This window comes from Bufo bufo, chromosome 4, assembly GCF_905171765.1.
Source record: "Bufo bufo chromosome 4, aBufBuf1.1, whole genome shotgun sequence".
NCBI lineage: Eukaryota > Metazoa > Chordata > Amphibia > Anura > Bufonidae > Bufo > Bufo bufo.
The window spans coordinates 581,152,958-581,180,813 of NC_053392.1; the positions used below are offsets into that span (position 1 = coordinate 581,152,958).

Here is a 27,856-nt window from a genome sequence, read left to right on the forward strand (position 1 = left end):
TTCCCTTATAACCATGTTATAAGGGAAAATAATACAATCTACAGAACACCGATCCCAAGTCCGAACTTCTGTGAAGAAGTTCGGGTTTGGGTACCAAACATGCGCAATTTTTCTCACGCGAGTGCAAAACGCATTACAATGTTTTGCACTCGCGCGGAAAAATCGCGGGTGTTTCCGTAACGCACCCGCACATTTCCCCGCAACGCCCGTGTGAAAGAGGCCTTTGTGTTAAGCTCCACCCTGTTTTTGAAAATAAAAAAATAAATGTAGAAACCCTAGTTGCACCAAGTTGGCCCAAATTTTAGACTAATTCATTAGTAGATCTGGGCCAGTCTTTTTTTTAGGAGGGTTACCCTTTTTCCGCAAATTATTTAGGCACATACGCCACCAATGGAGTTGTGTTTTTTGGATCAATGGTGTTTTTTTTTAAACTGCAACTTGCTCCAGCGATGCCATTTTGTCTTATAGGCATTCCTTTTTTGTTAATGGCCTGCTTAAAAAAAAAATAATCAAAAGCGTCAGAGTGTTTTCCGTTTCTTCATGCCGTTTTTAAATATATATTTTTTCCCCTTTTCGCCTTGGTCTTTTCAGTTGATCTACAGTTCTGTTTATGTTAACAAACTCATTGAAGTCTATGGGGAAAACCCCTCTACAGAAGTTGCCGAATCGCGCAAACAATTGACATGCTGCAGATTTCTAAATCCGCACGGCAGGTCAATTTCAAATGTACATGAGATTTGTCATTCACTTTTGCTGGTACTGTATTAGGGCTCATGCACACGAACGTATTTTCTTTACGTGTCCGTTCCTTTTTTTTTGCAGACTGTATGCGGAACCATTCATTTTAATGGGTCTGCAAAAAAAAAAACGGAAGCTACTCCGTATGCATTCTGTTTCCGTATTTCCGTTCCGCAAAACAATAGAACATGTCCTATCACTGTCCGCATTACGGACAAGCATAGGACTGTTCTATTAGGGGCCAGCTGTTCTGTTCCGTAAAATACGAAATGCACACGGATGTCATCCGTATTTTTTGCTGATCCATTTTTTGCGGACTGCAAAATACATACGGTAAGTTTTTTCTGCACGTAAAGCCTAATGTTGCCACCATCGTTAGTAGTTTTGCATTTTTGCCTTTGCGTGTCATCAGTTTTAGGGCTTGTTCACACGACCGTACTGTTTTTTGCGGTCCGAAAATTGTGGATCAGCAAGGAACGGAGGCCGCCCGTGTGCCTTCCGCAATTTGTGGAACGGAACAGGAGGCCCATTATAGAAATGCCTATTCTTGTCCGCAAAACGGACAAGAATAGGACAGGACTCATAATTTTTGCGGGGCCACGGAACAGAGAAATGGATGCGGACAGCACACTGAGTGCTGTCCGCATCTTTTGCGGACCCATTGAAATGAATTGCTCAGTATACGGACTGCATGCGGAACGCAGAAAACGGCCCTTATACAGAACGCAAAATACGTTCGTGTTAACGAGCCCTTAGAATATTACTATCATAGGAAATGTCAAAGCGGACACAAACTATTCTGCAGCGATGGCCTCTGATCACTTCGCCGACATCCGCCTCTCCTTAATATAATAGCATTATTATAAAGTTTAAAAGCAGTCACCAAAAATGAAGCATTAAAGAAAGCGAAATCAAAAGAACCGCGTTAACTATGGATGATTACAGATAAAATACATCAAAGGGCCGGTGAAGCTAATAACCGGACGAAATGTAAAGAGGTGATAATTACTTCTATTTTCTGCCCGTTTCATCTTTTCTTCTCCTCTCGGTGGTTGATAAGTGATCGCCAACACTGAGGAGCTCACCACACCATGGTTGTCTGGCCCCTCACTGGACAAAAGCAGCATTTTATCTTATCAGGGGCAAGTAATTTCATGCAGTTTCCACTAGGGGTGCAGCTAGAAAGATATTTGCCCCAGGTGTCGGGGGAGGGGTAACAAGCCAATCTGTGAAACAGAATTTTTGCCCCAGGTGTAGCATAGTTTTCTACACAATATACATCAGCATACACTTCCCCTAAAATAAAATATAAAAAAAACATAACTAAATTTCATGTCACCAGGTCAGGTAAAAGGACCTGCTAGCAAACATAAATTAGGTATTTTACACCATCAGGCCCTGTTCCCAGCACAATAATATATGGTAGCCAATCCCTTTAAATCTAAAAGGGGTTGTCTCTGATGAGAACAAACCCGTGCACACAGTAACTGTCACCCAGGGCTGCACCACCAATGAGGCCAGGTGAGGCAATCGCCTCAGGCAGCACCAGGTAAGGGCCGGAGGGGGGCAGCCGAAGGGCCATGAGCTGAAGGGAAGGGGTTAAGTTAAGAAATTGGCATTGGGGAGGGGGGCATTGTTTCAGTTTTTGCCTCAGGTGGCAGGAAGGCTAGGTGCACCCCTGCTGTCACCACATACCTCTCAATTAAACCAGCTGACGTCGGACATGTGCGCTTCTCAGCTGCATCAAATGTTGTTGGCTGCAATGTGGAGAAATCAGCATTTTTATAATATGCTAATTAATCCCTTGGGGCAACAAGAGTGGTGCCGTTGCACCGCATCGCACCCAGAGGCTCTGCTCGCTTACTTCTAGTCCATGCCCCCGCCACTTTGACTGAAAGGGCCAGGCAGTGGAGACGTAATCACGCCACATAGACTAACCCAAAGGTTTGTACCTGTGCGTTTGATTATGCAAGTGGCGCAGACACACTACAGTACAGGGGATCGCTGGGGCAGGAGTTCTTTTACTTGCTGGATTTCTGCACATCCACATTCACTATAATTACTTTAATGGGCATCTGTCAGCAGTTTTGTACCTGTAACATCCCAGAGTTGTGTTACTACACGCCTCTACCCCGCTACTATCTTCTAAGAGCCTTTATATTGTCATCTGATGTAATTTATATTATGTCTTCACAAATGTGCATGTAAAACCATGTTAAACACAATTGTTCCTGTAATTTTCCAGGTTCACCAGCAGGTGGCAGAAACTCCATTGGCAAGGTACAAGTCCCAGTTTAGTGTATCTAGGCTGGAATGGATTATTCCAGCTTAGCTCTCCCTCTGTGAGCGAAGTGGGCTGTTCCCACATCCTGCAGCATGGGTGGAGAAGGAAGTTAGAGTTAGTTTAGCCCACCCCCTGCTAGGGGTAGGGTGTGTGTGTGAGGAGTTCCCCTGCATAGGGAAGACATCAAGGATCTTGTCTCGGCTGAGACTTGATCATATTCCCAGCGTGAGTACCTTCAGCCTCAGCTGGATGAGAAGAAGCAGAAAACTACAGACAACCTCCAGAGTTCCAGGAAGAAAGCATTCCCTGAGAATCTATCTGTGAGTTAAGTCCAGAGACCTAGAAGAAGCCATTCCTCCTCAGCTAGTCCTGTCACAATTACAGAGCTACCAAGCAGATGACATATCCTGCAAGCTCCAAATTTAAAGCAGAAGCATTCATTTCCTGCTAATCATTGCTAAAACCTGCTGAGACCAGAGACCAAAGCTGTATACTGCTTGGATACAAGTTATATTCAGTAAAGTTTGAACTTCATCTAAAGGTCTGGACATCATTTCTGCTGCAAAATTCCTCTATTACTCCTACTATCACTACACTAAAATTTATTGCAAGTGAGCCAGGAGTCCAGCAGTACCCAGGTAGGAGACACCGTTGACACAATTATCACCACCCTATAGAGACATTATAGGCCATTACACCACTCTGGCATTCCTAATCTGGGACGTGCGTTATAACACCTTGGAAGGGCCCTGGGGTAGTACCCTGCGCACGCTGCAATTGGCGTCACGACAAATACAGAACTTTAAATACCTGTATCCTGGCCATTGCATACCTATGACACTGGCTGACCTGTTACATGTGCGCTTGGCAGCTGAAGGCATCTATGTTGGTCCCATGTTCATATGTGCCCGCATTGCTGAGAAAAATAATGTTTTATATACACTGCCTGTCCAAAAAAGAGGTCACCACCTGGATTTAACTAAGCAAATAGTTATGAGCCTCCTGTTGGATAATTACTGCATGGGCGATTATCTTTCAGCTGGTAACAAGTTATTTAACCCTAACTGGTGCAATAAGTTGCTTCTCATTTCTTAAACAACCATGTCAAAAGACACATCTTGTGGTCGTGGAAAAGATGTTAGTCTGTTTGAGAAGGGTCAATTCATTGGCAGCATCAAGCAGAGAAAACATCTAAGGTTATTGCATAAACTACTAAAATTGGGTTAAGAACTGTCTAACGCATTATTAAAAACTGGAAGGATAGTGGGGGCCCATCGTATTCGAGGAAGAAATGTGGCGGGAAAAAAATCCTGAATGATCGTGATCGGCGATCACTTAAACGTTTGGTGAAATCAAATCGAAGAAAAACAACACTAGAACTCAGGGCTATGTTTAATAGTGAAAGTAAGAGCATTTCCACACGCACAATGCGAAGGGAACTCAAGGGATTGGGACTGAACAGCTGTGTAGCCGTAAGAAAACCACTAATCAGTGAGGCAAACCAGAAGGGTAAGAAGAGAGGCAGATGAAGTGATGCACCCATCATGCCTAGTGCCTACTGTACCAGCCTGTGGGGGCAGTGCTATGATCTGGGGTTGCTGCAGTTGGTCAGGTCTAGGTTCAGTAACAGTAGGTGCTCCAAGAATGAGGTCAGCTGACTACCTGAACATACTGAATGACCAGGTTATTCCATCAATGGATTTTTTCTTCCCTGATGGCACGGGCATATTCCAATATGACAATGCCAGGATTCATCGGGCTCAAATTGTGAAAGAGTGGTTCAGGGAGCATGAGACATCATTTTCACACATGGATTGGCCACCACAGAGTCCAGACCGTAACCCTATTGAGAATCTTTGGGATGTGCTGGAGAAGGCTTTGCGCAGCGGTCAGACTTTACCATCATCAATGCAAGATCTTGGTGAAAAATTAATGCAACACTGGATGGAAATAAATCTTGTGACATTGCAGAAGCTTATCAAAACAATGCATGCCGTAATCAAAGCTAAAGGCGGTCCAACGAAATATTTTTGGTGGCGACTTTTTTTTTGGACGGGCAGTGTACGTTACCCTTAAACCTAGAGGCTCAGCTCTCTCTGCAACTGCCGTGTCCTCTGCACTTTGATTGACAGGACCAGGCAGTGTGCACACCTGAGGACGCAGCATTTGCAGAGAGAGCAGAGCCTCTAGGTGTAATGGTAACGCCGCCTTTGCTCCTAGAGGCTCATTTGCATATATCATATATTAAAACTTAATTCTTTTCAGCAATGCGGTCACGTATGAACATGGGACCAACACATTACTTGATAAAGGCTACTGCGTAGCCGAAACGTCATACTCTTTGTGTGTGCACTCTTGGCTCCCATTAAACAGTCACACCGGACATGCTGCTGTGAATCTTATTTATTATCTACTATGATGCCCTGTCAAGTCACTGTGTAGTCCTAGCCTGATAATGTTTTTATTTTAGGTGTAGATGCTCTTTTAGACTAGTTTTACACAATCTGAGTATGTTTGTGTCATCATTACAGCCGAGTGTACCGGCCCGACCCTGGATCTCATCATCTCATAGATCTCTATGATACTATCAGCATAGACCAGCGGTCGGGCTTGGCCATAATAGTTGTGAATTTTTGGAGCTTGTGTGATACTGGTCTAAAGAAGTCCATTTTTGCCCCTACTGTTTACAGTCCGGAGCAGCTGAATGTTGGACGAACTGTAGTGTGATTGATAGCTGTGCTCTCAGGTTTTTCAGTAAGCAATGTTTTGCTGACAGATATCTTCTGCTCACAATCCCTTTAAGACTAGAGGAGCCTACATAAGCATATTTCTTCATATTCACAAACATTTATCAGGGAATCATCACCAGGCAATCCGAATGACAAACTCAGCTCTGCTACGTGTATTTCTCTTTGAATAGGCGTGACAATATATTACAGGCGCTCCCCTAGCCCGCACTCTTTGGACACGGCCGAGGTGCCTTACATACTACCAATGACAAAGATGGCGTACTTACATCCAATCATCATCATGGCCACAGCGAAGATCTTCTCTCCATCTGTAGTAGGTGCAATATTTCCAAATCCCACACTAGTGAGGCTGGTCATAGTGAAATACAGGGAGGAGATGTAGACAGAATCCTTGCTGGGTCCACCTTCCCATTTTCCAGATCCAGATAAGTTGTAGCGATAAGGAGATCCAATGGTCATTCCCAACTGAAAGAGCCAGCTTTCATTCCTAATGGTCTCTCCATTGATGACTTCGTAATCTCCAATGCTGTACCAGATGCAGGCCAACCAGTGAGCTGCCAGGCCAAAGACGCACACCAACAAGACCAGGACGGCTGCTCCGTATTCAATGTAATGGTCCAGTTTCCTCGCCACACGTCCCAGACGTAAAAGCCGCACCACTTTTAAAGAACTGAAAAGGCTGCTGATACCCTGGAAGAATAAAATACATATATTATTAACAGAGGGGGCAAGGTGAAGCTGTTTCTGAATTACAGCTGGGGGGCAAGCAGTATGGCTGCCATGGTACTGTCAACCAGCCACCCTAGGGTCCTGAAAGATAAGCCACCATTCCTGATTTCAGGTACTGTCCCTAGCGTCTCATATCACACATGGCTTGATATCTGGAAGGACCCTCAATCTCCTCTTTGCCATGAGTAAGGGTCTGTATGCAATGACCCGAAACGCGTAGATGCTGTTGTCTGTGTGTGGCTTTTTAACTTTTTGCATAAATAAACTACGGATTTTTATGGAAGATGGATTTCTCCATATTTTGCCTCAACCTCCTCTGTATTAAAGGGGTTGTCCCACGAAAAACATTCTACATTTTTTTAAATAGCAATTGTATCTAAATAGTTTTGTAATTTCACATAATTAAAAATGTATTGTAGCAACTGAGTTATTCAATGCTACAGTGCTACACTGCTAAAGGAGTTCCAAAGGTGCTTTATTGTGGTTATGCATTTTCCTGTGTAACAGGTCATAGAAACCAGCTGCTAGGTGGGGGCCCACAGTGGGGCCATGCAACGCTTATGTGGAGGAAAAACTAGATACAAGAGTAGTGTGTGGAAGGAGTGAAGACACATCCCTGGATAGTGAACCAGCCAGAAAGAAAGTTTAAAAAAGTGGAAAAAAGAGGACAAATATATTTTTGGAGCATATCAGTGTGAAGAGGAGGCGCATGCAGAAGCTCTGTGGAGAAAATTTGTCTAAAAGGAAGCTTATAGATTCCACAATGGACTTGTTCAGGACATTTGTGTGTTCTGGTGCTGGGACATACTTTACAAGCACACTGTGGAAGTTGCTAAAGATCTAGATCCTGCTGAGGACATTGTAGAACCATTTATTGTGAGTACAGTAACCTGCAATAAGGAGCAGAACTTAGTCTGTCATATACAGGTTGCTGCCCAATGTTTGCATGTCATAGTATAAGGTGAGAAGTGTTGCATCCTATTTCTGAAAGCATAAGGATAGAAAAGGATAAAAGGTGCAATGTGAGGAAAATTCACTTTAAAGAAACATCTTGGGAAGTTAACTATTACTACTGCTGTATAACCTGTAAGAACTTTGGAAACTGCACATTGTGTAAGAACTGCGAGTCCATGCATGCTGAGAACTGTGACTAATATACCTGAACTTGATTCTGCTGTTAACCTGGTGTCATTATTGCCTGCACGGTCCCACTGCACAACCATACCACCATTGGCTGCCAAGGGAACTTGCCTTGCACCTTATAATTCATCACAATCAATGGCACCCTCTACCACCATCAGGCAGGAGAACCCTAGAACCAGGGTGTGTCCTGAAGGGAAGAAGGGTGCACCCTTCCTCTTAAGGGCTTGTTCACACGATCGCATGTATTTTGCGGTCTGCATAAAACAGATCAGCAAAAAATACGGATGACGTCCCTGTGAATTCCGTATTTTGCGGAACGGAACAGCTGGCCCCTAAGAGAACAGTCCTATCCTTGTCTGTAATGCAGACAATAATAGGACATGATCTATTTTTTTGCGGAACGGACATATGGAAACAGAATGCACACTGACTACCTTCAGTTTTTTTGCGGACCCATTGAGATGAATGGTTCCGTATACGGTCCCCAAAAAAACGGAACAGACACGGAAAGAAAATACGTTTGTGTGCATGACCCCTAAGCCTCATTCACACAGTCAGTGTTTGGTCAGTGATTTCCATCAGTGATTGTGAGCCAAAACCATGATTGGAGCCTCCACAGACCTATAATACAAGGGAAAGATCTGCACCTCTTCTGTGTTTAGAACCGCACCTAGTTTTGGCTCAAGATCACTGATGGAAATCACTGACCAAACACTGACGTGTGAATGAGGCATTACTATATGGCTCAGGAGAGCATCAGAGTGAGTAACAACTATAACCACCATTCTTGCTACTATCACTCCTATCCCCTCTCCTGGGCTTGCTGCACTAGCAGTGCCAAAACCGACATCAAGCTTCAAGGAGAGACTTGTGCGTGTTGTAATGTGACACTTTATGTTCTCCAAAATCCCTGGGAATGTGGCCATCCCTTTCGTTACAAACATCTCAGTCGCACTTGGCTAGAAGAATAAATCTCCTACACACATAACCTACATTTCATGGAACCAGCCGCTTGTATTTTTCGCTGCCAATGCTGGAATCTCCCAGGGGTGCTGCAGACGGCTCTCAATGCTGCAGATTTATCACTTATGCACTATACAGTATATTGCCAAATGAAGATCTGGCGCGCCGAATGCTAAAGTGCGAGCCGTATAAAACGTTTTCAGCTGCCTGTGTGTTTGTATGGTCAAGCAGCTGCATGAGCGTAAAGTTACCGTGCACAATGCCAAGTGTTGGCTGGTGTGGTGTAAAGCATGTCATCACTGGACTCTGGAGCAGTGGAAGCATGTTCTCTGGAGTGATGAATCATCCTTCTCTATCTAACAGTCTAATGGATAATTCTGAGTATGGTGGATGCCTGGAGACCTCTGCTTACCAAAATGTATAATGTCTTCTGTAAAATTTGGTGGAAGAGGGACAATATTACGGACAGTTTTCCATGGTTTGGCCCCTTATTTCGAGGCTCATTTTAATTTTAATCATATATTTTAGGAAAGTGTTGCTTCCAAATTGTGATAACAATTTTGGGAAGGTCATTTCCCGTTCTTATATGGCTGTGTCCATGTGCAGAAAGTCAGGTCCATAAAGACACGGTTTGATGGGTTGGGTGTGGAGGAACTGGAGTGGCTGCACAGAATCTCAACCTTACCTTTGGAATGAATTGGAACGCTCCAAACCTTCTTACTCAATATCAGTTCCATGACCTTACAAATACTCTCCTAACCAAATGGACACAAACTCCCACAGACAACTCCATGTTTGGAATGAGATGTACAGCAGGGTCATATAGATCTGATAGCCAGGGGTGTCTCCATAATTTCTGCCATATAGTGTATGTATGCTCATTGGTGACACTATGTACAGCGCATGTTGTGTTATTGCAATGGTCTTCAACCTGTAGCTCTCCTGCCATTGAAAATTCCTAGCATACTCTGACAGCAGTAGCCGTATGCTGGGGGTTGTAGTTTTTAGACAGCTGGGGAGCCATGGGTTGTAGACCATTCCTTCCTCTAGATTCTAAAATGTATTGCTGCTTCATAGAAACATATAAACATAGAATGTGTCGGCAGATAAGAACCATTTGGCCCATCTAGTCTGCCCAATATACTGAATACTATGGATAGCCCCTGGCCCTATCTTATATGAAGGATGGCCTTATGCCTATCCCATGCATGCTTAAACCCCTTCACTGTATTTGCAGCTACCACTTCTGCAGGAAGGCTATTCCATGCATCCACTACTCTCTCAGTAAAGTAATACTTCCTGATATTACTTTTAAACCTTTGCCCCTCTAATTTAAAACTATGTCCTCTTGTAGCAGTTTTTCTTCTTTTAAATATTCTCTCCTCTTTTACCTTGTTGATTCCCTTTATGTATTTAAAAGTTTCTATCATATCCCCTCTGTCTCGTCTTTCTTCCAAGCTATACATGTTAAGGTCCTTTAATCTTTCCTGGTAAGTTTTATCCTGCAATCCATGTACTAGTTTAGTAGCTCTTCTCTGAACTCTCTCTAGAGTATCTATATCCTTCTGGAGATATGGTCTCCAGTACTGAGCACAATACTCCAAATGAGGTCTCACTAGTGCTCTGTAGAGCGGCATGAGCACCTCCCTCTTTCTACTGGTAATGCCTCTCCCTATACACCCAAGCATTCTGCTAGCATTTCCTGCTGCTCTATGACATTGTCTGCCTACCTTTAAGTCTTCTGAAATAATGACCCCTAAATCCCTTTCCTCAGATACTGAGGTTAGGACTGTATCACAGATTTTATATTCTGCTCTTGGGTTTTTACGCCCCAGGTGCATTATCTTGCACTTATCAACATAAAATTTTAGTTGCCAGATTTTTGACAATTCCTCTAGTTTTCCTAAATCCTTTTCCATTTGGTGTATCCCTCCAGGAACATCAACCCTGTTACAAATCTTTGTGTCATCAGCAAAAAGACACACCTTACCATCGAGGCCTTCTGCAATTTAATAAAGATATTAAACAATATGGGTCCCAGAACAGATCCCTGAGGTACCGCACTGGTAACAAGACCATGGTCTGAATATACTCCATTGACTACAACCCTCTGTTGCCTGTCCCTCAGCCACTGCCTAATCCATTCAACAATATGGAAGTCCACGCACAAAGACTGCAATTTATTGATAAGCCTTCTATGTGTGACAGTATAAAAAGTCTTACTAAAGTCCAGATAAGCGATGTCTACTGCACCTCCGCCATCTATTATTTTAGTTACCCAATCAAAAAAATCAATAAGATTAGTTTGACATCATCTCCCTGAAGTAAACCCATGCTGTTTTTCATCTTTCAATCCATGGGATTTTAGATGTTCCACAATCCTCTCCTTAAGTATGGTTTCCATTAATTTCCCCACTATTGATGTCAGGCTTACTGGCCTATAGTTGCCCGATTCCTCCCTACTACCTTTCTTGTGAATGGGTACAACATTTGCCAATTTCCAATCTTCTGGGACGACTCCTGTTGCCAGTGATTGGTTAAATAAATGTGTTAATGGTTTTGCTAGTTCATTTACAACATGGATTTGTAAAGTTAGATATAAGGTAAAGAGGTGTCCAGGGGAGAGAAAATTGTAGGACAAAAAATAAAAGAAATTAAGAAGCCATACACAACCTCACTAATTCCCTTGTGGCTCCCGTTCATAGGCTTACCAGGTCCCCACTGGTCTCTAGTTCCTGGTCTTGCCTCAACATATTGTACTGGAAAAGCTTGGAGATGCTGTAGAAGCCAATCGCTGGCCACAGAGGTGACCTGCAGCCATCTCCAGGCATTTCCTGCATGTGAAGCCAAGACCAACAGGGACCCGGTAAGTACCAGAACCTGACCCGGTAAGTGCCAGCAGGCAGTGGCGGACTGGGAATTCAAAGTGGCCCTGGAAAAAAACACTAAAAGTGGCTGCGTTTTGTAGTTGAGTCCAAATTGATGGAAGGCAGGGCCAGCAATACCATATTGTGGCACATGATACCACTCCAACAGAGCCAAATACCACAGTCCATCACAAAATACTGCCAGCAGCACAAAAAAAATCCCCAAAAACATCCACTGGCTGGCTGTGAGGAGGACCTAGGTGGTCCCCTGGGCATTGACCCACTGGGAAATTTCCTATTTAAGGTCTATGGCCAATCCGCCCCAGCCAGAAAGGCTCATTAAGGTGTGTATGGCTCCTTTTCCTTTTTATTTTACTCACTCTGAGGCCTTTCCTACAATTATTACCCCATTAGACAATCCTTTTAATTGAAATCTTGCCATTCCTGATATCACTTATTATGCCAGTGAATGATAAGGAGGATACCTATGCACAATGTATCTGTTCAATATGGCTTCCTACAAGCTTTGTAAAGTGGATGGTGTAGCAGCACTCGGGATATACCGGCCTTGATGTGGTGGTGCACGCGGTGTTGAACGTCAGTCCATAGCGTCCCTCCAAGTATCCAAAAAAAATAGAAAAACCGCAGCACTCTCTTGTATCTTTAAATCCCTTTTATTCCATCAAATACATGCGACGTTTCGACCTGTGTGGTCTTTTTTTTGGATTCCTACAAGCTTTGGCCATGTGAAAACATAAAAAAAATGTAAGCCTATGTTATAATCTGCAGATTTTTTTTGCAAAACAGGCCAATTTCCCAAGACAGTAACAACAGGGGGGCTTTAGCACCCCTAGGCCCAGGCGATTCTGCTGACCAGAATTTAGGATAAGATCACCCCTTCTGATGCCATTACTGCTTCCCCTTCTCCTCGAGTGGTATAGTTAAGGAACACAAACCATGTCACAGAAAGTAAAATTCCCCTGACCCCCTCCGTATTATACACAGTTTTTAGATGTTCTGTATCACACCTTCTTGGACAAGTTACTTAGGGGTTATTCCTGGTGGTCTATGGTAGTTTTGGCTAATTAAAAAATATTCCTACAGGTCTATGGTAGTTTTGGATAATTATAAAATATTCCTGGTGGTCTATTCAGCCTCCACATTTTGTGTACATTTTGTGCCCCATTGTACTCCAAAACTACAATTTTGCAATGCAATTGCTTAGAACAGTCCTAAAAAACAAGAGTGCTGGAAGGTATGGCAACTGATGAAAAGTAATAAAAAAAAATACTGGTAGCAATTTTTTAACTCATCTATTTAGCACAATTATAAAAAAAAAAAAAAGTCCTAATAATTATTAGAAAAAACATCCTGTAAAAAACTGATGAGGACCAGAGATGAGTGAATCGATTTTACACAAATCAAATTCATTTAAAATGTTCCAAAAACTCTAATCTTCGGCAAAACTTTTCTGATTCAGGTCTGTGAAGGTTCTCAATCATTCAGTTCATGGAATATCAATAAGTCAGAGCAACTGGACTAGTATATTTATTTTTCTTAAAGACACTTCACAAGTCATCTGACAGGATTTTCAATAAGAATGGTTTATGCAAGAAATCTACAGCATTAAATTCTGGACTCGTGCTTCAGTTACGGAGGTGACTGCATTTGCATTACTGAAGCTATTAAATGTGATTAAACTGCTTCGGGAGAGATGTTAGAACAGCATTGTAAGTGCAGCACACCACGCTTTGGTATCCAGAGTCTGGTAAAAAAAAAAACATATATGCACATATATAACTCTATGGTGAACAGATGCCCTTGTATGGCATCAGTCAGAGGCATCTATTTAACGTATATATTTTTTGTATGCATTAAACAGATGGGAAAATGTGATGTGAACCCAGCCTAAAGGACACTCGTTTGATGATAGCGAGGTTTGCATCTTAGACACAAAGGGGAACAGGTTCAAAAGAGGTGTGAAAGAAGCTATTCATGTTAAAATGAAGAAACCAAGCTTGACAAGAGGTGGAAAGGGGGGACATCTATTGTCTGCCACTTAGGCTACTTTCACACCAGCGTTTTTACTGGATCCGACAGGGTTCAGCAAAAACGCTTCCGTTACTGATAATACAACCATCTGCATCCGTTATGAACGGATCCGGTTGTATTATCTTTAACATTGCCAAGACGGATCTGTCATGAACTCCATTGAAAGTCAATGGAGGTTGGATCCGTTTTCTATCATGGCAGATTGTGTCAGAGAAAACGGATCCGTCCCCATTGACTTGCATTGGGGGTCATGCCGGATCCGTTTTGCTCCGCATCCCAGGACGGAAAGCAAACTACAACATGTTGCGGTTTGCTCTCCGGTATGGGAACGCAACGGAATGCATTTTGGAGCGCTCCACTCTGTTCTGTTCAGTTTTGTCCCCGTTGACAATGAATGGGGACAAAACTGATGTGTTTTTTTCTGGTATTGAGCCCCTATGACAGATCTCAATACCAGAAAACTAAAATGCTAGTGTGAAAGTAGCCTTACAATGCTGTTCTAACTCCTGTCCTGAGGCAGTTTAATCACACCTAATAACTTCAGTAATGTAAATGCAGTCAACATTTTACCTCCATAACTGAAGCACAAGTCACCGGGATTTAATGCTGGAGATTTCTTTTACAAGTCATTCTAATTGAAAATCCAGTCGGATGACTAGCAAAAGGTCTTCAAGAAAACAGAGATACGAGTCCAGTTGCTACTGATATTTTGTGATTCATCCTGCAAGAATCGCTCAAAATGGCAGATACCATTTTACAGGTAAGAAGACAGAGAAGAAGGAGTCTTCTACCAAAAACAAATTATTATTTTTTTAACCATTTTTTAAGTTAAAGCTGAACTGCAAAATGTTTATTCTCTGACCTGCTAGAAAGGTACATAATGTAATCTGTAGTAATCTGTAATCTTCTCATCAGTGACTTTACTTGTGAGGTATAACCTCCCTTCTGATCCTCAGCTGTGTCATGTGACCAACTCTCTGATCTCCAACTGACACAGGACAGGATGTCAGTTACTTCTCTATTCATTCCTATGAGACTGAGAGTGAGGCTCCCATAGGAATACATAGAAAAACTAACTTCCTGTCCACACATGAGATGCTGTATTATTTGGAGAGTCTGATTGCTGGCCACATGACACAGGTGAGAAGCAGAAGGAAGGTTATAACTCACCAATACAGCCACTGGTAAGAAAATGGCATTCACCACAGATTATATCATGTACCTTTCTAGCAGATGAGAGAATACAACTTTTGGTGGGAGTTCTTCTTAAAAGAATCCAGCAGTGCAACAGTGTGTTGTTAAACACGCTGTTTGTTACCCCCGGCTTCCATGCATTTACCCATAGCTATATATGTCACTGTCACTTTGACATTTCTAATGCTGTCTTGGTGTGGTGTTGGATACAGTTCTAGGAGACCCCAGAGTTCATACACAGCTTTTCAGGGGAAATGGGGCACTTTAGATTCAGACAGCATTTATTCAGACTGTCGAATCTGACGGCCTGGTTCTACTAAATTGGACACAAATAAAATTTTGGAAAATTCACCTATCTCTAAAATGAACTCTAAAAATGATGCTCTTTGGCATCAGTCAAAAAAAAGCCAGAGAGGGTTAATAGGTAGATATACCTAGATCACAATCACATGGGACAATGAAAAAGCACTTATCAGTACTGGTGACCCCACCTAGCAATAAACCAGTAAAACATAACTTCTATTGGTAATTTAAAAGAACCAATCCCAAATTGCAGTATTCAAAACACACAAAAAAACACAATTGTGTATCATGGTCAAGGTGCACAAAATGATTATACGGCCAATCAGGCCAGAGGTGATTGCAGTAAAGGCAGTGCTCGATTTCTATGGGTACCATCAGTGTCGGACTGGGGTGCCTAGGGCTCACCAGTAAAATTTATTTTGGGGGCCCACTGTACGGATACATTCAAATATTACCTGCTCACACAGCAGCAATATGCTATCAGATGATTGAATATGAGGGTCCCTGCAGCAACTTTGAGAAGGCAGGTCCCTGGAAAGGAGAATACTGGGTGGCGACCTTTGTGCCTAGAAGTCATCTCAGCCACCTGATTGTGTCTATAGTAATATACTGGGTACACTGGTTTCTTAAATAATCTACCTAGTTTTTTTTATATGAATTTAGGCTGGTTCAGGTGCTGTAAGCTGCCTTTTTGTAAGTCTAATGTGTTATGTGCCACTTGTGCAGGGGGTAGAGGACTAGGGGCCCACCTTGTTTAGGGGCCCACCAGGGGATTTACCTGTACCCCTGTGGGCCAGTCGTGGGTACCATCCATCGGCCAGCACCCAAAAGAGTCTGTAAATCAGCCACATTTTGGAAGGTTGAAAAAGAATGGTTTTACCAGCTCCTCAAGATCGGCACAGGGTCTCTCTGAGTAGTATTCCAAATGGTTTAGCGGGGAGGGGGCATCCAAACTCACCCTATAATACCCTTTCCAGGCTAATCTTGCCCAGAATAGCCTTCTAATATGGAGTGTTCACCCTTAAAAGGGCTTCCCAAAACCTGTCCCTGATGATGTGCCTACCAGGAAAATCCTGAGCCTGTACTCCAGTATGGAGGTAGCTATAACAAAAGTCTCTACGCATTTTGTATTCTTCTTCTTCTACCAGAAAGAAGCTGGTATAGTCAGTCAGCATCTTGACCATGCCAAACTGCAGCCAGTGCTAGGTAAGAGCCAGGGTGAGCAGGACAAATATACTTTTAATGGAGTTTTTATTATCAGGAGTAGTGTGAATATTACGTTTAATTCTGCTAGAGTTTGTTTACTGCAAGTACGCTGGAGGGGGAGCTTCACTGTGAAATGGTCTCCACTCTCTGTACTTCTTCCCTCCTCCTGCTCTGAGTGACAACTGTAGTGGTCTCCTGGATGGATGCTACCACTCAGAGCAGAGAGGGGAGCTGTGAAGCAGTTCAATGCAGAGGGCACTTCACAGTGAAGCTCCATCTCTTGCAGGAGCAGAATCTGGTAGAATAAAAAGTTCATATTCACACTACTCCTGATAGTAAACTTTCCCCAGGGTCCTGCTCTCTTTAGCCCCCACCTAGAGCTGTCTACAGTTTAGCATGGTCAAAACTGCTCACAGACTCCTTTTAACCACCTCCGGACCGCCTAACGCAGGATCGCGTTCCGGAGGTGGCAGCGCTGCACACAGTCACGCATATATGCGTCATCTCGCGAGACGCGAGACTTCCTGTGAACGCGCGCACACAGGCGCGCGCGCTCACAGGAACGGAAGGTAAGAGAGTTGATCTCCAGCCTGCCAGCGGCGATCGTTCGCTGGCAGGCTGGAGATGTGTTTTTTTTAACCCCTAACAGGTATATTAGAGGCTGTTTTGATAACAGCGTCTAATATACCTGCTACCTGGTCCTCTGGTGGTCCCCTTTGTTTGGATCGACCACCAGAGGACACAGGTAGCTCAGTAAAGTAGCACCAAGCACCACTACACTACACTACACCCCCCCCCCGTCACTTATTAACCCCTTATTAGCCCCTGATCACCCCTGATCACCCCATATAGACTCCCTGATCACCCCCCTGTCATTGATTACCCCCCTGTCATTGATCAACCCCCTGTAAAGCTCCATTCAGACGTCCGCATGATTTTTACGGATCCACTGATAGATGGATCGGATCCGCAAAACGCATCCGGACGTCTGAATGAAGCCTTACAGGGGCGTGATCAATGACTGTGGTGATCACCCCATATAGACTCCCTGATCACCCCCCTGTCATTGATCACACCCCTGTAAAGCTCCATTCAGATGTCCGCATGATTTTTACGGATCCACTGATAGATGGATCGGATCCGCAAAACGCATCCGGACGTCTGAATGAAGCCTTACAGGGGCATGATCAATGACTGTGGTTATCACCCCATATAGACTCCCTGATCACCCCCCTGTCATTGATTACCCCCCTGTAAAGCTCCATTCAGATGTCCGCATGATTTTTACGGATCCACTGATAGATGGATCGGATCCGCAAAACGCATCCGGACGTCTGAATGAAGCCTTACAGGGGCGTGATCAATGACTGTGGTGATCACCCCATATAGACTCCCTGATCACCCCCCCTGTAAAGCTCCATTCAGATGTCCGCATGATTTTTACGGATGCACTGATAGATGGATCGGATCCGCAAAACGCATCCGGGCGTCTGAATGAAGCCTTACAGGGGCGTGATCACTGACTGTGGTGATCACCCCATATAGACTCCCTAATCACCCCCCTGTAAAGCTCCATTCAGATGTCCGCATGATTTTTACGGATGCACTGATAGATGGATCGGATCCGCAAAACGCATCCGGACGTCTGAATGAAGCCTTACAGGGGCGTGATCAATGACTGTGGTTATCACCCCATATAGACTCCCTGATCACACCCCTGTCATTGATTACCCCCCTGTAAAGCTCCATTCAGACGTCCGCATGATTTTTACGGATCCACTGATAGATGGATCGGATCCGCAAAACGCATCCGGACGTCTGAATGAAGCCTTACAGGGGCATGATCAATGACTGTGGTGATCACCCCATATAGACTCCCTGATCACCCCCCTGTAAAGCTCCATTCAGATGTCCGCATGATTTTTACGGATGCACTGATAGATGGATCGGATCCGCAAAACGCATCCAGACGTCTGAATGAAGCCTTACAGGGGCATGATCAATGACTGTGGTTATCACCCCATATAGACTCCCTGATCACCCCCCTGTCATTGATTACACCCCTGTCATTGATTACCCCCCTGTAAAGCTCCATTCAGATGTCCGCATGATTTTTACGGATGCACTGATAGATGGATCGGATCCGCAAAACGCATCCGGACGTCTGAATGAAGCCTTACACGGGCGTGATCAATGACTGTGGTGATCACCCCATATAGACTCCCTGATCACCCCCCTGTCATTGATCACCCCCCTGTCATTGATCACCCCCCTGTCATTGATCACCCCCCCTGTCATTGATCACCCTCTGTAAGGCTCCATTCAGACATTTTTTTGGCCCAAGTTAGCGGAATTATTTTTTTTTTTTCTTACAAAGTCTCATATTCCACTAACTTGTGTCAAAAAATAAAATCTCACATGAACTCACCATACCCCTCACGGAATCCAAATGCGTAAAAATTTTTAGACATTTATATTCCAGATTTCTTCTCACTCTTTAGGGCCCCTAGAATGCCAGGGCAGTATAAATACCCCACATGTGACCCCATTTCAGAAAGAAGACACCCCCAGGTATTCCGTGAGGGGCATATTGAGTCCATGAAAGATTGAAATTTTTGTCCCAAGTTAGCGGAACGGGAGACTTTGTGAGAAAAAAATTAAAAATATCAATTTCCGCTAACTTGTGCCAAAAAAAAAAATATTCTATGAACTCGCCATGCCCCTCATTGAATACCTTGGGGTGTCTTCTTTCCAAAATGGGGTCACATGTGGGGTATTTATACTGCCCTGGCATTCTAGGGGCCCCAAAGCGTGAGAAGAAGTCTGGTATCCAAATGTCTAAAAATGCCCTCCTAAAAGGAATGTGGGCCCCTTTGCGCATCTAGGCTGCAAAAAAGTGTCACACATCTGGTATCGCCGTACTCAGGAGAAGTTGGGGAATGTGTTTTGGGGTGTCATTTTACATATACCCATGCTGGGTGAGAGAAATATCTTGGTCAAATGCCAACTTTGTATAAAAAAATGGGAAAAGTTGTCTTTTGCCAAGATATTTCTCTCACCCAGCATGGGTATATGTAAAATGACACCCCAAAACACATTCCCCAACTTCTCCTGAATACGGCGATACCACATGTGTGACACTTTTTTGCAGCCTAGGTGGGCAAAGGGGCCCATATTCCAAAGAGCACCTTTAGGATTTCACAGGTCATTTACCTACTTACCACACATTAGGGCCCCTGGAAAATGCCAGGGCAGTATAACTACCCCACAAGTGACCCCATTTTGGAAAGAAGACACCCCAAGGTATTCCGTGAGGGGCATGGCGAGTTCCTAGAATTTTTTATTTTTTGTCACAAGTTAGTGGAAAATGCTGATTTTTTTTTTTTTTTTTTTTTTTTTCATACAAAGTCTGAACAACTTTTCCCATTTTTTTATACAAAGTTGGCATTTGACCAAGATATTTATCTCACCCAGCATGGGTATATGTAAAAAGACACCCCAAAACACATTCCTCAACTTCTCCTGAATACAGAGATACCAGATGTGTGACACTTTTTTGCAGCCTAGGTGGGCAAAGGGGCCCATATTCCAAAGAGCACCTTTCGGATTTCACAGGTCATTTTTTACAGAATTTGATTTCAAACTCCTTACCACACATTTGGGCCCCTAGAATGCCAGGGCAGTATAACTACCCCACAAGTGACCCCATTTTGGAAAGAAGAGACCCCAAGGTATTTCGTGATGGGCATAGTGAGTTCATAGAAGTTTTTATTTTTTGTCACAAGTTAGTGGAATATGAGACTTTGTAAAAAAAAATCAAAAAAAAAAAAATCAGCATTTTCCGCTAACTTATGACAAAAAATAAAAAGTTCTATGAACTCACTATTCCCATCAGGGAATACCTTAGGGTGTGTACTTTCCGAAATGGGGTCATTTGTGGGGTGTTTGTACTGTCTGGGCATTGTAGAACCTCAGGAAACATGACAGGTGCTCAGAAAGTCAGAGCTGCTTCAAAAAGCGGAAATTCACATTTTTGTACCATAGTTTGTAAACGCTATAACTTTTACCCAAACCATTTTTTTTTTACCCAAACATTTTTTTTTTATCAAAGACATGTAGAACAATATATTTAGAGCAAAATTTCTATATGGATCTCGTTTTTTTTGCAAAATTTTACAACTGAAAGTGAAAAATGTCATTTTTTTGCAAAAAAAATCGTTAAATTTCGATTAATAACAAAAAAAGTAAAAATGTCAGCAGCAATGAAATACCACCAAATGAAAGCTCTATTAGTGAGAAGAAAAGGAGGTAAAATTCATTTGGGTGGTAAGTTGCATGACCGAGCAATAAACGGTGAAAGTAGTGTAGGTCAGAAGTGTAAAAAGTGGCCAGGTCTTTCAGGGTGTTTAAGCACTGGGGGCTGAGGTGGTTAAAACCAATGATGAGACAGTATGCAGTTAGCTCCTGTGCTCCCTCTAGTGGTGCCTGCAGGTAGCCCACTTGTTATATTTTACTGATGACTTGTATTCCCCATGAAATAACAATTATTTTCCTATTGTTCCTCATACCTGTGCATTGTGTCATCCTTCTGTTATTTTTCCTAAAAATTTATGAATAGAATGACAATTGGGTGTTACTATTCCTCTGGTCAAAGGGGTGTTTACTTTCACAGTCTGACCTGTCACCAATCATTGGACAGCATCAGACTATATAGGGACACCCCCCCTTCCAATGGTTAATGCTCGGCTGTCAATTTATTAATACATCTCTAGTAGGAATAATAGAGGAATAGTACAACCCCAATAGAAGCAACATAATTGTTATTTTTATGGGGAATGCAATTGCTTACTCAAACAGACATGCCAGGAGAGTTCCTCTTTACATGATTGTCTGAATCAGAAAGACGGCAACTGCTATAAAAGGTACATTCTGAAATCAGCCAATGTAGACAGAGATATTGTATACGCATGTACCATGACAATGCAAACGTAATCCATTCTCATATTCCTATTATTAACCTTGCAATAACTGCTCTGCTCTGGGCAAACAGAAATGAGCAGCGCCTCTTCTACAAGGGAAGGACGGTCTTGAATGTAACTGAAACAAAAGGACGAATCACTTTGAAATGTCCCCTGGTTGTTCACATCTTAATGTTCAGCACAATATCACGTTATCAGATGTGACACGATGCTTACTGCTGCCGCATGACTCCCAGCCATATCCATGCTAATGCACAACAGGAAAACCCTACATTTAGCATGAAGTGCAGGGGAATAAATTACAAGGAAAAAGCCATTAAGGCGACTGTCACTTGTTATTTGACTCTTGTCGCTGTGTATCTGTTTGATTATAGAAGGGAAAATGTATCATTGGCTCTGGTCACATCTGAGTTGTTCTGTCATGGTGTCCATCATTGGGTTCTTTCATTGTGTTCATCATTGGGATCCTTTATGGTGTCCATCTTTGAGTATGTCATGGTGTCCATCGTTTGGTTCTTTCATGGTGTCCATCATTGGGTCCTGTCATGGTGTCCGTCATTGGGTACTGTCATGGTGTCCATCGTTTGGTTCTGTCATGGTGTCTGTCATTGGGTTTTGTCATGGTATCAATCATTAGGTTTTGTCATGGTGTCCGTCATTGGGTTCTGTCATGGTGTCGGTCATTGGGTCTTGTCATGATTTCCATCACTGGGTTCTGTCATGGTGTCCATTATTGAGTTCATTGGGTTCTGTCATGGTGTCCGGCATAGGGTCCTGTCATTGTGTCATTCATTGGGTCTTGTCATGATTTCCATCACTGGGTCCTGTCATGGTGTCCGTCATTGGGTACTATCATGGTGTCCATCGTTTGGTTCTGTCATGGTGTCTGTCATTGGGTTTTGTCATGGTATCAATCATTAGGTTTTGTCATGGTGTCCGTCATTGGGTTCTGTCATGGTGTCGGTCATTGGGTCTTGTCATGATTTCCATCACTGGGTTCTGTCATGGTGTCCATTATTGAGTTCATTGGGTTCTGTCATGGTGTCCGGCATAGGGTCCTGTCATTGTGTCGGTCATTGGGTCTTGTCATGATTTCCATCACTGGGTTCTGTCATGGTGTCCATCCAGGCAGAACGCAATGTTGGTATGTATGAAATTGGTTTGTAGAAACTGTGTAAAAAGCTAATGAAAATAAAAGAGGAGGGGGAGAGTAAGGCTGAATACTCCTAGCCCCCAGTCTCAACAATAATAAGACCCATTGTACAGGTAATTTTTATGTTCTATGGCTTCTATTTTATAATAAAGGTTTTTATTTTTTTTAAAAATTGCTTATTCTATATTTTTGGTGTTTTTAGTTTATTTTATTAAACATTATTTTATTTCGTTTTTGCGCCACAAGGGAACTTTAAAGGGCTTTTCCTATCTTTTTAACATTAGTCAATTAATAATGATGTGTCTGTAGCAGAAACGACTCTGTAGCGAGTCTCACGTAGTCACATGGCCCTGCTCCTGGTGTTTCACATGCTGGGTAGCAACAGAACCATGTGTCAGTACCAGATCTGTGTTGTCTGTGAAGACATGGATTAGTTATAGCACTACTTTACACATTGTAATAAAGGGGTATGCAGGCCACTGTAAATTGAGACAATGGGACACATTCATCAAAACTTTCTAACAGAAAAACTGGCCTTGTTGCACATTGCAACCGATCAGAGGTCAGCTTTCATTTCTTAAAATTCTCTCCAAAAATGAAAGCTGCACCGATTGGATGCTATAGGAAATAACACCAGTTTCTTTGTTAGACAGATTTGGTAAATGAGGCCCATTGAGTGAAAAATCATGGGAACTGTAGTCTTTCTCACTGGTAATCCCATTGAAAGAAAGCCCTGGGGGCATCAAAACAAAGGAGCTACACAGAGCTGACCAAGACAATGAAAATAAGACTTCTGAGCTTCATCAGGTGAGCCTTCAGACACATTTCTGTACCTTTTTGTATTTGTATACGATTGAAAACCTCTTTATTATTATATTATAATAGATTACTGACTGTGGATATAAATCAAACAGCTGATAGGGCATTAACAGGAATTAGCAGAGGACAGAACTGGGGACCTTTGTTAGGCATAGAGCTGGTCCCTTAAAACTGTCAGATGAAACAGAGCTTCCCTTCCTTTTCCCTTGTAATGCTGGGTGTTCTATATTGCAGCATTACAGGGGTTAAACAGCCATGATTGGCGTTTTTCTCTGATCCAAGTCTTGCTGCAGGATGGTGTCTGTCAATCACAACTGCCTCCTTGTGCAGGTGAGCGTGTGGGCACAAAAATGTGCCCCCACAATCACAACTCCATAAATAATAATTAGCAATTGCTGGCCTGCAACACCATACATTTTGGCGTATATTGCCAAGGAGTTAACAGAAGGGCTTTTTAGTTCTATGCAATTTTCAAGATCTCTGCTTTATGTTGGTGAATGGGAACACAGTCATTTACAACACGATAATTAATGGAATAAAAACCTCAATCCATTTCCATGTAAAATCATAGGCACACAGAGGTACAGTAAGGACCCAGTGCCGGGTGCCGTATTACGGACCTGTACAGCACAGATTTGCTACATGGCAATTAGTGATGAGCGGCAGGGGCAATATTCGAATTCGCAATATTTCGCGAATATTTTGTAGAATATTCATCATATATTCGCAAATTCGAGATTATATTCTTGATTGCGAAAGTCGGCAATGTATTATTCGCGTAATTTGCGCAAAATACCGGCGTGGGTCACTTATGCTAAATTTTTCAAGCTGGTATAGGTTTCCTGAGACTTGAGAAAATGGTTGGCACGGCAGAACATTAGAATAGCTTTATATGCAGATAGAGTGATCCAATATATTTGCGTTGTTTAAAAAAAAAACGAATATTCGTCATTACGAATATATAGCACTATATTCTAAATATTCGCGAATTCTCAAAGTGCCGATATTCGCGATAAAAATTTGATTTTCGAATATTCGCTTAACACTAATGGCCATGTGCGTTAGTCATATATTAGTCCATAAAGAGTCACACAATTTCATTCAATAGAGAATGGCATAACTAGCAAATCTCTAAATCACTTTATTTAAAAAATATGCCTGCATCCATCTGAAAAGATCCATCACCTGGTAACAGAGACTCAGGAGACAGCTGAGAGGAAGTGGGGGCGTGTCAGAGCTAGCAGAGATCGTGAGCCTGATAAAACAACTGCTTCTAAACATCACAGGAGCCTCCTGCTTTTCTCTAAGTGTGATATTTTTTACCCCCTTTATCAGCTTTTGAGCTCCCTAGAAGAAATCAAACATAGTGTGACATAAGGGAAGTGAGGTCACTGTATACAGTACTGGAAGAAGGGATACAACCCCTGCTTCTGAGAGAAATGCATCTAGCTGTGCATCTGTATACAGTACTGGAAGAAGGGATACAACCCCTGCTTCTGAGAGAAATGCATCTAGCTGTGCAGCTGAAACATTGAATAATATGACTGACAGAGACTTTAGGAAAACCCAAACATACCTGTTCCTTCACAGTTATGATTGTACAAAGAAGCACAGCCATTATGCAAATTGTATTTTTTATTTTTTGAAAACAGGCATGCTTTAAGTAAAGAATGTAGCTTCAGAATTATATCAGGAGCATACAATGGATGATAGAATTTTGCTGGGTTCAAGATAGAGATGATTGCAATGTTGGCAATTCTAAAATGAATCCTAGGATGCCTGGGACCCAGAAATGTTCTGCAGATCTTCCCCTGAGGGCAATAAACTAATGGATTTTAAATGAACATTTCATAACTGGAAGAGAAATCTCTGCTCCCACCCCACCCCTTCCTCATGAAGATAGGCAGGTATAATTTATTAGTCCATAGACACCTGTGAAATGTGTTCTGCCCATATAGAAAATATAAGCAAGAAGATAAGAGAAGTCGCTGTGCTCTCCTTCAAGGTGAAATGTAGTTTGTTAGTTGCTGGCAGTAGTTGTGAGCTTTCAGCACCGAGGACAGTGGCCGGTTCTCCTCCAAGGGGTTGCTAAAAGGAGTTTTCCACCTCTAAGATCATTTATGAAGCTGAGAAATTGCAGGCTGAATTATACCTGTCCTAGCAGGAAAACACCTATATCCAAAAAGATGGAGGGAAGCATCCATTACACCCGACTCCCCTCACATGAAATTAAGTCCATTAGTTTACATAATACATGTTGTCGACATCTGCTTTGACGCTGCTGCAGTCAATCACTGGACGCAGTGGTGACCTGCACCCCTTGTATCACATGACCAATTGACCTGACACAAGGGGAGCAGGTCGCTGCTGCAGCCAGTGATTGGCTGCAGCAGTGTCAATGCAAATGTTGACAGTGGGGTATCCAAGCGAGGCAGACAAGGTCAGGAAGCGAAGGAGCAGGGACTGGGGAACGAAGGAGCAGGTACCCAGTGAGAGGGAGTAGGTAAGTATGCTTCCCTTTTGCAGGTTTAGCCAGGAAGGTGGTTTGCCAAAAACCCAGCAAAAAGGAGACCAACCCCTTTAAGAGGGACTAGTTTCATTTATAGGGGGTTCCAATTTTATGTAAATAAACCATAACCATTGCATAATGAAAAGTTCTGCAACTTTCTACTATTAGTTCCTCATCGTGTTCAATATCACTGCTTGCTGTCAGTTAAAGGGGTTGTGCAGCTTTGGGGGGAGTTTCCGTGAAGGGAAGCATTCTTACCTCCTTCTGGCTCCCTGCAACTTCTCTCCCTGGCCTCTACTGCTCTGCTGTGCTCCCAAGATTCTGTTTTGACACTGCTGCAGCCAATCACTGGCCATAGCGGTGCACTGCTCCCTTTCTGCTCCCTTTGCGTCACGTGACCATTAGCAGGTCACCACTGTAGCCAGCGATTGGCTGCAGTGGTGTCAAAACGAAAGTTTACATCCTGGGAGCGCAATGGAGCAGCTGAGGCCGAGGAGAGAAGGATCAGGGAGCCAGTGCCTCAAAGCAGGTAAGTATGCTTCTCTTTGCAGCTCTGCCCAAGCGGGGTGGTTTGCCAAAACAACCACCCAACCCGTTTTTATGGAATCACTTTTGTTTGCTTTCAGATGCTGACACCACGGCAGACCTAAAACTTCTCCCAGCTGGGAGTCTGCTACTAGTGAACTCAACCTGTGGCCCTCCAGCTGTTGCAAAACTACAACTCCCAGCATGCAGGTTGGGCATCCCTCCTCTAGATAATCCTCTGTGTGCTAAAAACATCTAAAGCACAAAGCTCTCTTGTGTCCTGAGGATCTGCCACAATGTATCAGTGCAGGTAAAAAGTAACAACCTGGTAAAGTCAAGGTATAGCTCACAGACGGAAACAATCACCTGTGAGAAATATTAGGTCTGCAAGGGGTTCAGCGCTTGGAAGTAAACAAGATGTCCCTATTTACTGACAGCAAGCAGAGATCTTGAAATGATTAAACAAAGTGTATTAGAAAGTTGCTGAACATTTCATAAAATTTCTCTATTCTGCGTTTTTCACGCAGCCCTGGCCCCATAGAAGTGAATGGGGCTTCAGTGAAAAACGCATTGCATCCGCAAGCAAGTGCGGATGCGTTTTTCACTGAAGGTTGCTAAGAGATGTTGTTTGTAAAACTTCCGTTTTTATCACACGCGTGAAAAACGCATCAAAACGCATTGCACCCGCGTGGAAAAAACTGAACAACTGAACGCAATCGCAGACAAAACTGACTGAACTTGCTTGCAAAATGGTGCGAGTTTCACTGAACGCATCCGGAGCCAAGCCGTCACGCTCGTGTGAAAGAGGCCTTAGGAGCACTGCCGATGTATCCCACCTATAGAGGCCCCTGACTTATGTCACTGTAAAGGCATACAGTGGTATATGTACCCCATGGCGTTCCATTCTGTGCATGTATACCCTGCAGTTATTTTCTGGGATGCCTTTGCCTAGAAAAGTCAACTATGGTTTTCTATACACTAAGGGTAGGGCTACATGGCGACACCATTCATTTCTATGGTATCACCGGTACTCTGCTATCCTGGTTGCGACTCACGTCATGTGACCAGTGCCGCCATGTAATCGTACCCTAAAACAAGGTGTACCAACTTATACTTGCCAAAAGAGTCTCCCTTTGGCCTCTGACGGGCTGGTATATGTTGACATAGAGATGAGTGGAGCCCTATGGTTGCCGTATGGAGCTTTCCCAAAATATATGGCTGAAATGTATGGCTGAACGTGAACAGAGGCTTAGGGTATGTTCCCACGGTTTGGATTATGATGGCGGAAAATGAAATCTGCTGCATATTACAGTAGTAGCAAAGTGGAGGTTTTACCAAAATCACACACTGCAGAAAATTTTCAAATCTGCAGTTCATCGGTCAATTCATGTTTTGGAAAAATGTTTTGCCATGCATCAGAATTAATGCGGATTTTGGGGAAGTTCACAATTTAGGTCATGTGTAGACGTAATCAGTTCCAGTAGATCCTTAAAAATCAGTATCGGAAAACAGCTAAACGGCGACAGCAAGTCGGAGAAAAGTTGACCAAAATAATCGCTCTATTTTAGAGCCAAGCCACAGGCAAGTCTTGTATCACTCACGACTTATATTGAAGGAGTAAATGTCACACACAAGTGACTTG

General features: G+C 43.1%; 1 protein-coding gene across 1 annotated transcript in view; it reads right to left on the reverse strand.

Annotated features, from left to right (window-relative positions):
- Positions 1-27,856, reverse strand: part of KCNH1 (potassium voltage-gated channel subfamily H member 1) — a 449,532-nt gene that overhangs the window by 360,566 nt on the left and 61,110 nt on the right. The window contains exon 7 of the mRNA XM_040430377.1: positions 6,039-6,462. Within this exon, the coding sequence (XP_040286311.1) occupies positions 6,039-6,462 (424 nt within the window). The remainder of the gene's footprint in view (positions 1-6,038; positions 6,463-27,856) is intronic.